General features: G+C 53.9%; 1 protein-coding gene across 4 annotated transcripts in view; it reads left to right on the plus strand.

The window, feature by feature from the left end:
* Positions 1-287: 287 nt before the first annotated feature.
* SYNPO (synaptopodin) overlaps positions 288-13,895 on the plus strand; it is a 42,363-nt gene continuing 28,755 nt past the window's right edge. For 2 of the 4 annotated variants that reach the window (XM_033180615.1, XM_033180613.1), the window contains exon 1: positions 7,017-7,294. Coding sequence is in view for 1 of the 4 variants with exons in the window: in XM_033180612.1 (XP_033036503.1) it covers positions 533-932 (400 nt within the window). In the remaining 3 variants the exon portion in view is untranslated. Of the gene's footprint in view, positions 933-7,016; positions 7,295-13,637; positions 13,768-13,895 lie in introns of those variants that run through there. The other 2 variants (XM_033180614.1, XM_033180612.1) reach the window with 2 other exon arrangements.

Raw genomic sequence — 13,895 nt, forward strand, 5'->3', positions numbered from 1 at the left:
ATAATTCTAAAATAACAGAAGTAAGTGATTTCAAGTTGATTAAAGGAAAAATATCAAATAAAGTTTCAGGTAGCATGACGATGTGGTGAAAATCCAGGATGTTGAATGACTGGAGCTTTCGAAACACTTCCCTGTGGAAGTGTGGAACCTGCACCCCAAATGCCGGCCAGTTCTCAGGGTCACCTGAAGATGAAAAGGCCTCAGAAATTCAGCCTGGAACTCCCAGTGAGCTGTCTCATATGCTGTTTCTTTCTTCCCTGTGCAGATAGATTGCCCCGAAGGGGCCTCGCACCAGAGACGAGTTAAGAAGAGGGATTGGAGGTCCATCACTCCACTAGTCCAGGAAGGACTTATCTTTCGCCTCAGCCAGACCTCACCCCAATTCTGTGAATCAGCGGAGGAAGGCAAAACTGCAGAGTCAGAGGAGGTTGTGCAAGGAGCAGAGACCAGGGCTCACACAGGTGGCCTCAGCCCAGGCCCTGGCCCAGGCCCAGGAGCCTGCTTCCCTGCATCGCTGAGGAGGAACAGCACCATGCTGGGTCCTCACCTCCCATCTCCGCCCCTTGCGCCCAGTGAAGGGAGGCCTACCCCCTGCGCCTTCCAGATCCCTGATGGAAGCTACAGGTGTCTGGCTCTGGAAGCTGAGGAGAGCAGCGGTGAGGAGGGCCTGCAGGGAGAGGCGGGGCCTACTGACCTGGAAGAGGATGAGGGGGTCAGCAGGAGTGGGGACAACTCTGTCTGTAGAGTCACCCAGGGGACACCGCAGCTGCCCAAAGCCCTGGGCATCCAACCACCCAGCTGCTCCAGAGAGGAACAAGGGGCGTCCCAGCATGACGACAGGGCCAGCCAGGACCGGGATGTAGTGAAGACCCGGCAGGTGATGATAGCCAGCCCCAGCCCTGGCCCTGGGTCCAGAGTGGCCCAGAAACCAGGTAAGCTTGTGTTCCTTTTCCTTTGGACTACCAGAGTCACTGGCGACCCCTTAGGTCCTTAGTACAAGGGCTCCTGACCATATTTTTCCATGATTCACAATAATTCATCACAGCCCCACGGGCATGCCCAGATGAACAGCTGCGGAGAGATAGGAGCGACTGGGAGCTCCGTGCAGCTCCAGCTGCACCACATCTAACCCCACTCCTATCTCTGCCAAAGAGGGCACGTGAGAAGGCAGTGAGAGAACATATTATCTTGCTTGGTCAAAAAAAAAGAGCCCATTTCCCACTCTCGTCTGCCTTTTAATCATTAGCGGCAACAAATCACTGTGGTGTCCCAAGCAAGCGATGGGGCAGAACCCTCTCATTAAATGTATTGAGTGCTGGCTACATGGGGGTGCTGGGGACGTGGCACTGGACAAAACAGATGTGGCTGCTGACCTCATGGAGCTTAGGAGGTAGAGACTGAAGCCTTGGATAGAATTTGACCTCCCAATCTTACAGGTGGGGAAACTGAGACTCAGAGTGAGGAAAAGACAGCTAGAGGTCACTCAGCATGTTAGTAGTGGCTGAGCTAGGCCCGTGTTCCTCGTCTAGGCCTCGGTTTTTCATTTGTTAGAGATGACAAGGGCAGATGGAACACCACCTAGGCTGCAATGAGATCCCATGACAGCGTGTGGGGAGCGCACAGTGTGCGCCCCGCGGAAGGAAGGAAGGGCAGGAATGATGATAATTTTCCTGCAGCGGCTGCTGTCTGCAGAGCAGGGCGGGACAGGGAAGCCCACGCTGAATCACCTCCACAGCCGGCCCATGGAAACGCTGAAGTGGGTCCAGATGGGGAGGACGTGAGCAGGGCCATGCTCAGCTCAAGCAGGAGCACAGCCAGTAGATCCTGGGGGTGCAGGGCATGCGGGGGACACAGTCCTGGGAGGGCTTGTGCGTCAGGAAACTGAAGGAACACTTCATTTCTCTGCAGGCGTCGTTGACGCCCGACTGGCATCTCACCAGCCTTCCCGCCCACTCTTCTCTCTGAAATAATTCTCTCCAGGCTCGGATCGCCCCCCATGGCCACCATTGTCTACCAGACTGGGGTCACACAGGGGGCTGGGCAGGAGCAAGAAAGAACTTTTAATCCCTCTAGGGTAGGAAGAAGGAGGACCCCAGGGAGGCATTGCAGCCTTGAACTTGGAGGTGGGCCCTCACACCAGAGTCAGCCCAAATTTGGTCTCCTAGAGCCTGAAGTTCTGAGGACCTGCTCCCATCCCTCTCACAGGCCCAGACTGGGGGTCAGGAGACATAAATGCTTTCTAGACCAGATGTTGCCGACTAGCCAAGCCCTAGCAAATCCCTTCCCCTTGGTGAGCTCTACTTTCCTCCTCTGTAAAAATAAAATAAAAATATGAATCTTATCTACCTCAAAGAGCTGTTGGGAGGTTGCAATGATCTTAGTTGTGGCAGTGTTTTGGAAATTTTAGAGTAATCTAGATAGGTATGTAAGAAATATTTATACTTAATTGAAATGACCATCATCAGCTCAACAATAGGGCTGCTATTATTTGTTAGAAGCCTTTATGTGCTAAGCCCACTGTACCAAGAGCTTTACCCTTTTCACTTAATTTAACCTCGTAACAATCCTCATGAGAGATATACTTTTTTAATCTTCATTATACAGATGAGAAGATAAAGGTTCAAGAAATATATGTGACTTATCCAAGATGCATGGTTAGCAAGCTGCTAAGGCACGATCCAGTTACGGTTTTTTGATTAGGGGCTTGTGCTCTTGGCCACCACTCACTTCTGGAATTAGAAGAGTAAAGTATTGTCTGCAGACATCCTGGAATGGAAGAGACCATGGATGGAGAGGGCACTACCTTTAGTGAACTCTATTGGCAAGTCATACTAAGCCAGTTCATTTGATAGCATCTGATTCTTGTTATTGTACTATAGCCTCTCAAGGCAGGCAGGTGTTATTCTCCCCATTTGACAGGTGAGGCAGCTGAGGCTCAGAAATTTAAGTCCCCTACCCAACGTCACACAGCTAGTGCCAGAGCTGAGACTATGATTGTGTTCTTCTTGCCTGGAACAGTGTGGTTCATTCCTTTCTTTTTTTTTTTTTTTGAGGAGGAGGAGTCTCGCTCTGTCGCCCGGACTGGAGTGCAGTGGCCAGATCTCAGCTCACTGCAAGCTCCGCCTCCCGGGTTTACGCCATTCTCCTGCCTCAGCCTCCCTAGTAGCTGGGACTACAGGCGCCTGCCACCTCACCCAGCTAGTTTTTGTATTTTTAGTAGAGACGGGGTTTCACCGTGTTAGCCAGGATGGTCTCGATCTCCTGACCTCGTGATCCGCCCGTCTCGGCCTCCCAAAGTGCTGGGATTACAGGCTTGAGCCACCGCACCCGGCCTTTTTTTTTTTTCTTTTTGGAGATGGTGTTTTGCTCTGTCGCCCAGGCTGGAGTGTGGTGGGACAATCTCAGCTCATTGCAACCTCTGCCTCCAGGGTTCAAGCAATTCTCCTGCCTCAGCCTCCCAAGTAGCTGGGATTACAGGTGCCCGCTACCATGCCCAGCTAATTTTTGTATTTTAGTAGAGATGGGGTTTCACCATGTTGGCTAGGCTGGTCTCGAACTCCTAACCTCAGGTGGTCTGCTGCCTCGGCTTCCCGAAATGTTGGGATTATAGGTGTGAGCCACCACACCAGGCATTATTCCTTTCTTTACTGTCCGGCCAGTCTGTCATCCAGTTCTGTCCTAGAATATTTCTAGGGACAGAGGGGGCAGAAAAGACTTCAGAAGGATGAAATGGGCAGGGAAGACTTCTTGGAGATGGAGGCATGAAGGAAGCTGGGTCTTGCGGGAGAGTCAAAATCTGGTGGTCTTGGGTTGGAGCCCACACTTGTGTTTCTGCTGCCTTGGGGAAGGGAGTGGCTAGAGTTCCTTCTCTCTGCTCAGAGATCAGGAGGGAAGAAGGCTGTGGGGCTGCCAGGTTATTAGTGGATTAGGGCTTCCTTTTAAAGCTTCCTCCCATTACCGCCAAAGGATTATAAGCATCTTCAGACAATGACATCCATCCTTCCGCAATTATACCTGCCTCTCTAGAGGGCTCACAGACAGGTTTAAGTATGAGCCGTAATATCTTCTGCTTTGGGCACTGCAGATACCTTTGTTTGGGGTCAGTGGGTACCAGTGCCATTTCTCCAAGGCCTGAGTACCAGCTGAGCAGGGCAACATAGAGCCCTTGGCAGGCTGGAGGGATAGAGGGTACAGAGAGATGCCATCAGCTGCTGCCAATTTAGGAAAATAGATCTGGGGAGGAAGGGGTAGTGTAGAGCTCATGATCAGGCCTCAGCCAACACTAGGGTCCCCAGCTCACCAAGACAGCCCCATGCTATAGCTGCCCTCCCCAAAGTCTCAGCTGGTCATAACTGGTAGGGTTTCTTGAGATTGTTGTATAGATGGAGACTCTGAGGGCCAGAGATGGCAAGTGACTTGTCCAAAGTCACACAGTAAGTTGGTGGCAAAGCTAGGGGCTGGAATCCAGGGCTTATGCCTCCCAATTCAGCTGCCTGGCACTGTGCTACATGCGTCATATGGAGTATTTAATCCTCTAAACAATCCTGTGAAGTTCATACTTTTCTTATCTCTGTTTTACAGATGAGGAAACTAAGGCCTAAGGAGTTTAAGTGAATTGTCAAAGTCTCACAGCCTGTGGGTGGAGGAGCTGAGATTTGAACCCCAGGAGGTCTGGGGCCATGCTTTTAACCACCCTCTCTGCTGCCTGTCTCCATGGTGATGAGGCAGCAGGCTGTGTTCTTCCACCCACCTGGGGCTGGGAAAAGGTTGTTCAGGCTCTGGGAGTTGTTGGAAGATTCTGCCAAGCCACATTCCCTCCCACTCGGATGCTCTGGGGGAAACCTGGGTACTGGCTGATGATCCCTCCCCGCCTTTGCTGGTGGCCACTTGTTATTGGAGGCTCGAGGTGTGTAGCAGATTTAGAGCCATTTCCAACTCTAGTGGACACTGTTCTGAGCCTCTGGGGTGGGAAGGGGTGTGGGTCTGTGTTGTCAGATGAGTCCTACCACCGGACATGTCCGTTTTGTTCAGGCAGAGGAACCTGTGTCCGTGTTAACAGCTGACAGTGGTCACTGGGCCCAGAACAAGGATCCTGCTCCTCAGGCTGTGACACAGAGGGCAGATGGAGCAGGAGCCTGGGCAGGAAGCGGCCCATTCCCCCTCAATTCCCCTGCTCCACAGAGATGGTGACAGGAGGGTGATGGTGAGGAGCACTGCTCACAGGTTCACAGATACCTCACCATGCACTCACACCTACATGCTTTCACATCCATCCATACACACATGTATTCACACATGATGTATAGATGCCATGTTCTCATGCAAACCATCACATATATGTACTCACACACGGAGGCCCTCAGACACACATCCATGCATGTAGTACACACTGGCACACACCTTCCTGAAGGCCCCCTCACCCATGCACTGCTGCCACGTGCGAACACAAGTCTCAGATTTGCTTACAGAGCTGCAGTCGCATCTGAAAACATAAGCAGACATAGGCACACTCTCTCACACAAACACACATATTCCCTCTCATAGATACAGGTGAAAAGCATGTTCTTTTCTCCGTTTCCTTTTGCTACACACCTACACTTTGAAATCTTTCACACATTCTCTCCTACAGACCTAGCCACACTTGCACACCCACTGTCACACACCTACGCACAGACCGAACCACTTTCTTTCCTTTCTTTTCCATATCTCTTTCTCTTTCATACCACCCACACAGCAATCCTAGCCTCTCTCTCTCTCTTCCTCTCACCCACACACAGCTTCCTGGTTTCCCACAGGCTGGGCTGCAGCCACTTCCCTAGAACAGGCACTCTCAGGGTTAGCGATATCCCAACCTGGTGGGGGTCCTAGGATCCCCCCTCCACCCCTCACTCTTCCAACCCACCCCCTACCCTGGATACAAGCGGATGAGAGCAGAGCAGCCACACGATCAGAGTAATTCTCTGAAGCCCATGAGGCCAAGAGGAGAAATGGGAACTACCAGGGAGGGTTTGCCCCTTGTCACCTGACTTCCTGCATTCTGAGGCTCTCCAGTGTGAACAGGGGACATCCCAAACCCAGGCCACCTGCAGGTCTGTGTTTCACAGGCCCTTGGGTGGGGTGGGCTTACACTAGCACATTCCTAACTTCCTTTAGCAGAAATCTAAACACAGAACTCTTGATGCAGAAGACAGATGAACGTGGAACCACCCTGGTCAAGGGGGTGGGGAACCCAGGGAAACTTTGGTGAAAACCTAGACCAGCGTTTTTCCAATTGTGGTTCTGCTTCAAAATTGCTGGGGTTGTGGAGGGTACTTACCATCAGTCCTGTGCCAAGCCAATCGGCTCGTGGCCTCAGTGGGAGGGGTGCTAGAATGTGGGTATCTGGACTTTTAACAGCATCCCCACGTGACTCTGATGTACATGGCCACTGCCATGAGGCTTCACACACTCAATCTAAATGGCATTTTGCGCAGTGAAAGGTGGGGAGCTAAGCCCTAGAGCTGCCATACAGCACACCTGCCTTGTTGCTGACCCACTGGTTAAGTCAGGGAATGGCAGCAAGTGGGTGGGGACATCACCCTTCTCCGTGCCCGTTTGCCTAAGTCCTACCAAGGGAAACAGTTATTCTAATTACTGGGGCTGAGACATAGCGGGGAAGATGGGCCTGAGCACCCAGGTCTGAAAGGAAAGCCAGAAAGAGGTGGGGTGGGAGGTGGTACCAGTTATAGGGACAGACTCACAAAGGCAGATTTCAAAGTGGGTAGTGGGTGGGTTAGAGAAAAGAAAAGGGGACACAAAGAAACTGTCTCCCTCCTATCCAAAGGAGATAGGATTTTAGGACAGACCGACGGACCTACAGATACAGAAAATGATAAGGAAACGGAGAGACAGACAACCAGGCAGCAGAGAGTGAGGCACAGCGAGAGGAAAGAGAGGGGGCCCCGCCTGGAGACGGGAGGCTGAGCGGGTGGGGGAGTGAGTCGCACCCCCGGGGCTGGGCGGGGCGCGGCGGGTGGGGCGGGGCGGCGCTAGGGCCCCGGGGAGCAGGCAGCAGGAGCACGGCTCACCCGCCCGCCCGCCCGCCCAGCGCTCCCGGCTCCCAGCCCGGGGTCCCGGAGCAGCCCGCTAGGTGGTGGCGGCGGCGGCGGCGAGGAGGGGGCGTCGGGCGCGGAGCCTGGGCCTGGCGCGGGGCGGGGGTGGCGGGGACCTTGGGGCGGGGCTCGCTGACGGACGCGGCCAGGTGTGCCGAGGCGGCGGCGCCCGGGAGCTCGGGGACCGTGCGCAGCGGCTGGAGGTGAGTGAGGGGCGCTGGCCTGGCGGGGGTGCGGGCACCGCGCGAGCCTCGCCCCTTCCCACCTGCGCTATTCCCGGCGCCGCCCAGGAGGAGGTGGCACATCTAGGCTCCAGTCCTCGCACGCGGGGTGACCTTGGCCAAGTCGCTTCTACACTTTGGGCCTCAGTTTCCCCATCTGTAGGTGGGGGGCTGGAGGGGTCTCGAGGCTTTCGAGCAGCTAAGGACGGGGAGGACGCCCTAACGCCGGGAAGCTACCCTCCCGGGCTGCGTGGGGGCTCCAGCCCTTGCGCCCCTCCCCGCAAGCGGATCAGGGCGAGGCAGCCCCAGGCTCACAGGTGGGCAACAGCCCGGAGTCTGTGTCCCCAAGCCCGTTCTGGGAAAAGTCGGACCGACTTGACCCAGGACAACGGCGGGTTGGGCTCTGCCCAGGGTTGACCAACATGGGCGCCGTGGGGGCAGCGGGAACGGCCAGTGCTGGGCCTCCTCACTCCTCCCTGCGGGCGGGGCGACCGGGCTCTAGGGTCTGGCTCTGGCGGTGGGGCACACAGGATGCCAGAGCAGTCACATCCTGGGGACCATCCCTCCCGAGCCCTACCTGGGGAAATCGAGGCCTTTCCTCAGCGCCTTCAGAGAGAGGGGAAACTGCCCTGTGCCTGCCTCACAACACCTCTGCAATTGCCCTCCTTGCCAAGGTGAGAGAGAGGCCCCAGAGGCGAAGTGAGTGGAGGGCCCGGCACCTTTCTAACCACTGCGCTGTGGAATCAGGGGCACTGTCCAGAGCCCTGGCAACACCTCTTTGAGGACTTGGGAAAAGGTCTCCTTTCCTCCCCACATCACCCCAAGTTGTGGGCTTATTCCGGAAGGGGCCAGGGAACTCCATCCATGGGGTCCAGGTTGTCTGGAAGGGACAAGAGCTGAGTGGGAAGCAGCAGGTGCCCCATCCCCCATCCCCCACCCTGTCCTGAATGGCAGGTGACACTGGAATAAACCAACTTGTTATGTGATCATGGAGCAAGACCCTTGGTCTCTTAGCCTCCAGTGAGAGGGGTGGCAGGGTGGCCCCTGAGGGGGAAATCGCATTGTGGACAGCAGTGCTGGTGGTAGCTGTAGGGCTAGTCAGAGGGTGCCCTACCTCCTGTCCATTAGAAAGTGGAAGTGAAACTGGATGCTGATGGGGGTCTAGGGTACTCTGGGGCAAGGGGTTGGAAGCCTTGCTGGCGCCAGCCTGCCTTGTCACCAAGCCCAGGCCTGGCCCATTCTATGTTGGGGGGCACAGCCACAAACTGAAACTGATGTGCTCCCCCACTACTTGCCATATTGTCTCAGGCAGTCAGATGAGATCCCTTAAGGGAGTTGAAAACCCCTCCGAACAGTTGAAAAACCCTGTTTGCTAGGTGGGGCATCCCCTTCCTCTGTCTCCTTAGGAGATCTTGGGCTGGTTCCTTCCTCCCCTTCTCTGATCCTCAGTTTTTCCATCAGTACGAAGGGGATGGACGAGGATCACTCTAGCTTGATATTCAAACTTCCCCCAGGAATGTTGTTTACCACTCTGGCTTGCAGCCCCCACTTTCCAGGCCTGCCCCATCTTTGCAAGCCATGGGCCAGCTTCCCTCAACCCCACGACTGACACCTAAACTAAGCTGTGGTTGGAACCAGCATTTACATGGCTAAATGAGAACTTTAACTCTTTCCTCCCTAGTCAGCTCTTGCCCTTATCTACTCCCCATTCCTTAAGGTAGGAAAAAAACCAACCAAACCAAACCTGTGGCATTCAGGCGCCTGGTTCCTGGTGCATCCCTAGGTTCTTCCACGGCATTTTATCCAGTCTCGGATTTTAGAATTGGGGAGACTGAGGCCAAGGAGGGGAAGAGGTTTGCACAGAATGATTCTGTGGGTAGAAGGCAACAGAGCTCCCTCTCCTTGGGAAAGAGCACTTCCTTGATAAGTGACTGGGGACATGAGTGTCCATGGAGCACCTGGAGAGAGAGGAGAAGCATGGGAGGAACCTTCTTCCATCTTCTTTCCACCCCTAGTCACAGCCTATTTCCAGGGTTGACATGTGTCTCCCTGAGCCCACGTCACAGCTCTGGGAGGTGGGCAGGGCAGGGGTCAGCACACTCCTTCCACCTGCCAGGGCTGCCCTCCCACAAGGCTGAGCATACCTCCAGGCCCCCGGCCTGGCCTGGGAGGCACCTTTTCCTTCAGGGCAGCTCCCAGGCTTCCAGACATGAGCTCATCAGAGCTACTGGTGCCAGGAAGGGAGGGACTGAGGGGAAGCAGGCAGGGCTGCCCAGATCAGGGCACCGTGGGCCCGGGGAAGTACAGGGGGGTGCTATTGGTGAGGCCCTGCAGGCTCTGGTCCCCATTGTAGTGAAGAGGCAGTGGCGGGATAGGTCCGCTAAGGGTCAACTGAGGAGGGGTGGAGACAGGCCAAGTGCCCTGGGCTGTAGTGCTAGGCCACCCTCTGCTACCCACTCACTTACTGTGTGACCTTAGGTAAATCCCTTTCTCTCTGTGGGCCTCACTGTCCTTGGCTAGCAATGGGGTGGGATGGGCGCTTAGACACTGGGGTTGCGGTAGTGAATAAGACAGACAGGCCCCTGCCCTCAAGGCACTTGCATTTTAATTGGGAAGATAGAAAAGAAAAAAGGGAGCAAATAAATCATCAGGATAATTTCAGATGGGCAAAAGTGGCATAAAAAAATAAGTCATGCTATTAAGATGGAGAGCAGTTAGGGGGCTACCGTGGGTTGGTGGTTAGGAAAGTCCTCTCTCAGAGGTGACTTCGGAACAGAGACCTGAATCTTATTTGAAGCAATGCTCAAGGCTTCCTGGGGGAGGTGTATCTGCAACTGGAGTCTGGAAGAATGGGGCAGCAGGGGTGGGGGAGAATTTGGTTGGGAGGAAAGGTTTCCCAGAAGATGGTCACGGTCTGGGGCTAGGGGCTGGGACCACGGGCTGGGACTGGAGGGTAGGCGCTGGTTGCATCCCCAGGGGCTTCAGACTGCAGATCCAAAGGAGCTTCGCCTGAGATCTGGTCAGAGGGGCGGCTGAACCTGCCTGCAAAGTGGCTCTTCTAAATTAGGCGTGTGTGTGTGTGTGTGTATCTGTGTGTGTGCACGTGCACGCGTGTGTGTGTGTTTGTATATGCACGTGCACGCGCGCGCGTGTGTGTGTGGCCAGAGTCTTTTGTGAACTGTCCCTGGATATTGGGGCTCAATTGCTACCCAGTGTGGCTAGAGGAGGAGTCAACATGGAAGCCGCCTCCAGGCCCTGTAATTCCAAAGGCTTACACAAGCCTTCTGTCTGGAATGAAATCTACCAACTGGCTGCTGCTGCCTGAAATTCCACCAGCCTAGCTTCAGCTTTTCCACTCACTGAGGCAGGGTCGTATAGTACTGTGCAGACCCTGCCCTAGCCTACCCTGTCAGGCCTCCTAGGGTTGCTGTGGGTGGGACAAAATTCAGTCTACTCCTGAATGCCTCGTGTGTGGCTAATACACAGATTCTGTGGTTGGACCTCTGGGTTCCCTTCCTGGTTAGCTGGGAGATCTTAACTATGTTATGTAACCTCTCTGGGCTTTTGTTTCCTCGTCTATAAAATAGAAACAATAATAGACCCTATTGTATACTGTCGTTCTGAAAATTAAATGAGATGATGATAAATGCTAAAAAAAAAAAAAAAAAAAGGGAGAGATACCACTTAAGTATTGTCATGTTTTAGCCGGGCGCAGTGGCTCAAGCCTGTAATCCCAGCACTTTGGGAGGCCGAGACAGGTGGATCACGAGGTCAGGAGATCGAGACCATCCTGGCTAACACGGTGAAACCCCGTCTCTACTAAAAAATACAAAAAACTAGCCGGGCGAGGTGACGTGCGCCTGTAGTCCCAGCTACTCGGGAGGCTGAGGCAGGAGAATGGCATAAACCCGGGAGGCGGAGTTTGCAGTGAGCAGAGATGGCACCACTTTACTCCAGCCTGGGCAACAGAGCGAGGCTCCGTCCCAAAAAAAAAAAAAAAGTATTGTCATGTTTTGATCTCTGTTAAAATAGTGGTCAGATGTGGTGGCTCACGCCTGTAATCCAGCACTTTGGGAGGCCAAGGCAGGTGGATCACCTGAGGTCAGGAGTTTGAGACCAGCCTGGCCAGCATGGTGAAACCCCATCTCTACTAAAAATACAAAATTAACCAGGAATGGTGGCGCGCGCCTGTAATCTCAGCTCCTCGGGAGGCTAAGGCAGGAGAATCGCCTGAACCCAGGAGGCAGTGGTTGCAGTGAGCTGAGATCATGACATTGCACTCCAGCCTGGGCAACAGAGTGAGACTCCACCAAAAAAAATAGGAATAGCAAGTTCTTAAGGAGATGGGCTCTTGCTCAAGACTAGTTGTATCTCACTATAAGTTACTTTTTGATGTTTGGCAAGGAACAGGTGTTTTTGTTTGATTGGTTGGTTTGTTTGAGACAGAGTCTTGCTCTGCTGCCCAGGCTGGGGTACAGTGGCATGATTATGGCTCACTGCAGCCTTGACCTCCTGGGCTCAAGTGATCCTCCCACCTCCCAAGTAGCTGGGACTGCAGAGATGCGCCACCATGCCCAGCTAATTTTTGTATTTTTAGTAGAGACAGTGTCTCACTATGTTGCCCAGGCTGGTCTTGAACTCCTGGGCTCAAGTGATCCATCTGCCTCAGCCTTACAGGCATGAGTCACCATGCCTGGCCTAGGAACAGGTTTTGATGGTGGGAGCATTGGCACAAGTACAGCGGAAAATGCCTGGACTGAGCTTCAGGAATGGATGCTTGAACCTCTGCTCTTAGCTGACTGGCTGGTGTTCTTGGGCAAATCATTTGCTTCCTCTGGGCCACAGGCTTCACTTCTGACTGCTGAGATATGGATCTGGGGGGATCATGGGTGTGACAAAGATCCTTACTGGCTTGTCACCAAAAACATGGGGCTAGCAGGAGGGGCTGACATCATGGTGTCAAGGGTCAAGGAAGGGCAGGCTGGGTGAGCCCCTGGGACAGGAGAGTGGGCTAACCTGAGACCCTTGTGTGTAATCCTCCAGAATAAAATCTCTTGGAGTCTAAGAGTGCTTGAAAGATAAAAGCCACAGTTCTTGAAAAATGATTATTTACTGTTATTTACTATGTACCATGGGTGCTTTAAGTTCTTCATGCATCACTCCATGAGGTGAGTACTGTTATTAGCATTTTGCAGGTGGGAAACTGAGGCACGGATAGGTTGGTTAAGTGAGCTTCCAAGGTCACACATCTGGTAAGTGACTAGATTCAAATGCAGGCAGTCTGGCCCCAAAGACTATGTGCTTAACTTCTTCACAACATGGTCTCTCCCACACTAGATGGAGTGCCAGGGACTCAGAAAAACAAGCCACCTGTCCCAGAACAGACAGCATTCATCTTTGATCCTCATTATCCCTGAAGCTGAGGTCCTGGAAGGAGGAGCCTCACTGGGTCTAGGGTCCAGGGCTCTGAGATCGGCCCTTGAACCAGCTCAACCTTTCTACTCCCCTGGGAGTAGGTCGGAGAGGATCAAGGGTGCCCTGCAGTCACTGTGGGCGTGGAAGGCTCTGCCAGGGCCTGATGAGTGGGCATTGTTAGTGCCTTGGAGCTTGAGTGGCTCATAAGTGCTTAAGTTGTCATAAACTCCCATGCAGTCTGGCACACTGCCACCGTTGTACAGGTAGGGGAAACTGAGGTCAGAGTGTTTAGGTACCAGCCCAGGGTCACACAGGCAGAGGACATGCTTCATCCCTGAGCCTCCTGTCCTGCCTTCTGGGCCACTAAGTTCTTGTGGGCTCCATAGGAAGATGAGATATTGGGGACCCTCCCACGGATCACTAAGGTGGTCCTAGCCTCCTCAGCCAGGACATTAGTCCCAATATGGGGTCCTTTGGGAGGGCACATGGAGTTGGGGGATGGGGAGAGTACGGATTAAAAAATAGACTGTCACGCGCACAGGGAACAAGCATGCCACCACCCAGCCCGAGCCAGTTGGCTCCCCTGTGCCCGGCTGCCAGGCCCCACTCAGGTCTCCTGCTGCGGGCCCCGCCCACCACACCCTGGCTCTGGGCCTGAGGCGGAATGCTCCCGTCCACCCTCTCCTCTCCCTCCTGCATCCCTGCCCAGCCTCCAGGCAGATGGTGCACTTACTGAGCTTGGGTGGGCCTGAAGCTCAGCTGTGGAGTTGAAGCTGTGCCAGGGGCGTCTGGCATCCCCCACACACTGGCTGTGTGGCCTTGAATGAGCCCTTTCCCTCTCTGGGCCTCAGACATTGACAGGGTAATGCTGTCAATCAAAGTTCTTTTCCAGATTTCTTCTCTCCTTTAGACCTGACAGACAGTGCAGGAGACCCCACTCAGAGAGGTGATGTGACCTGCAGTGGCCACTCAGCTAAGGTGCAGCACAGCAGAGGCTGATGCCCAGATAATCGTGCAAATCCCAATCCTGTACAACTCGGGTGAGTGAGGTCACATGGAAGCATGGAGGCAGGAGGCTTTGCAGTTGTGATGTAAGCAGTGTTTCATGCATTTGCTCTTTTACTTAGTCAACAACTGTTTATTGAGCCCCAGCTATGGCTGAGGCACA

Source organism: Trachypithecus francoisi, unplaced genomic scaffold (genome assembly GCF_009764315.1).
Source record: "Trachypithecus francoisi isolate TF-2019V2 unplaced genomic scaffold, Tfra_2.0 Lachesis_group2, whole genome shotgun sequence".
NCBI classification, from domain to species: domain Eukaryota; kingdom Metazoa; phylum Chordata; class Mammalia; order Primates; family Cercopithecidae; genus Trachypithecus; species Trachypithecus francoisi.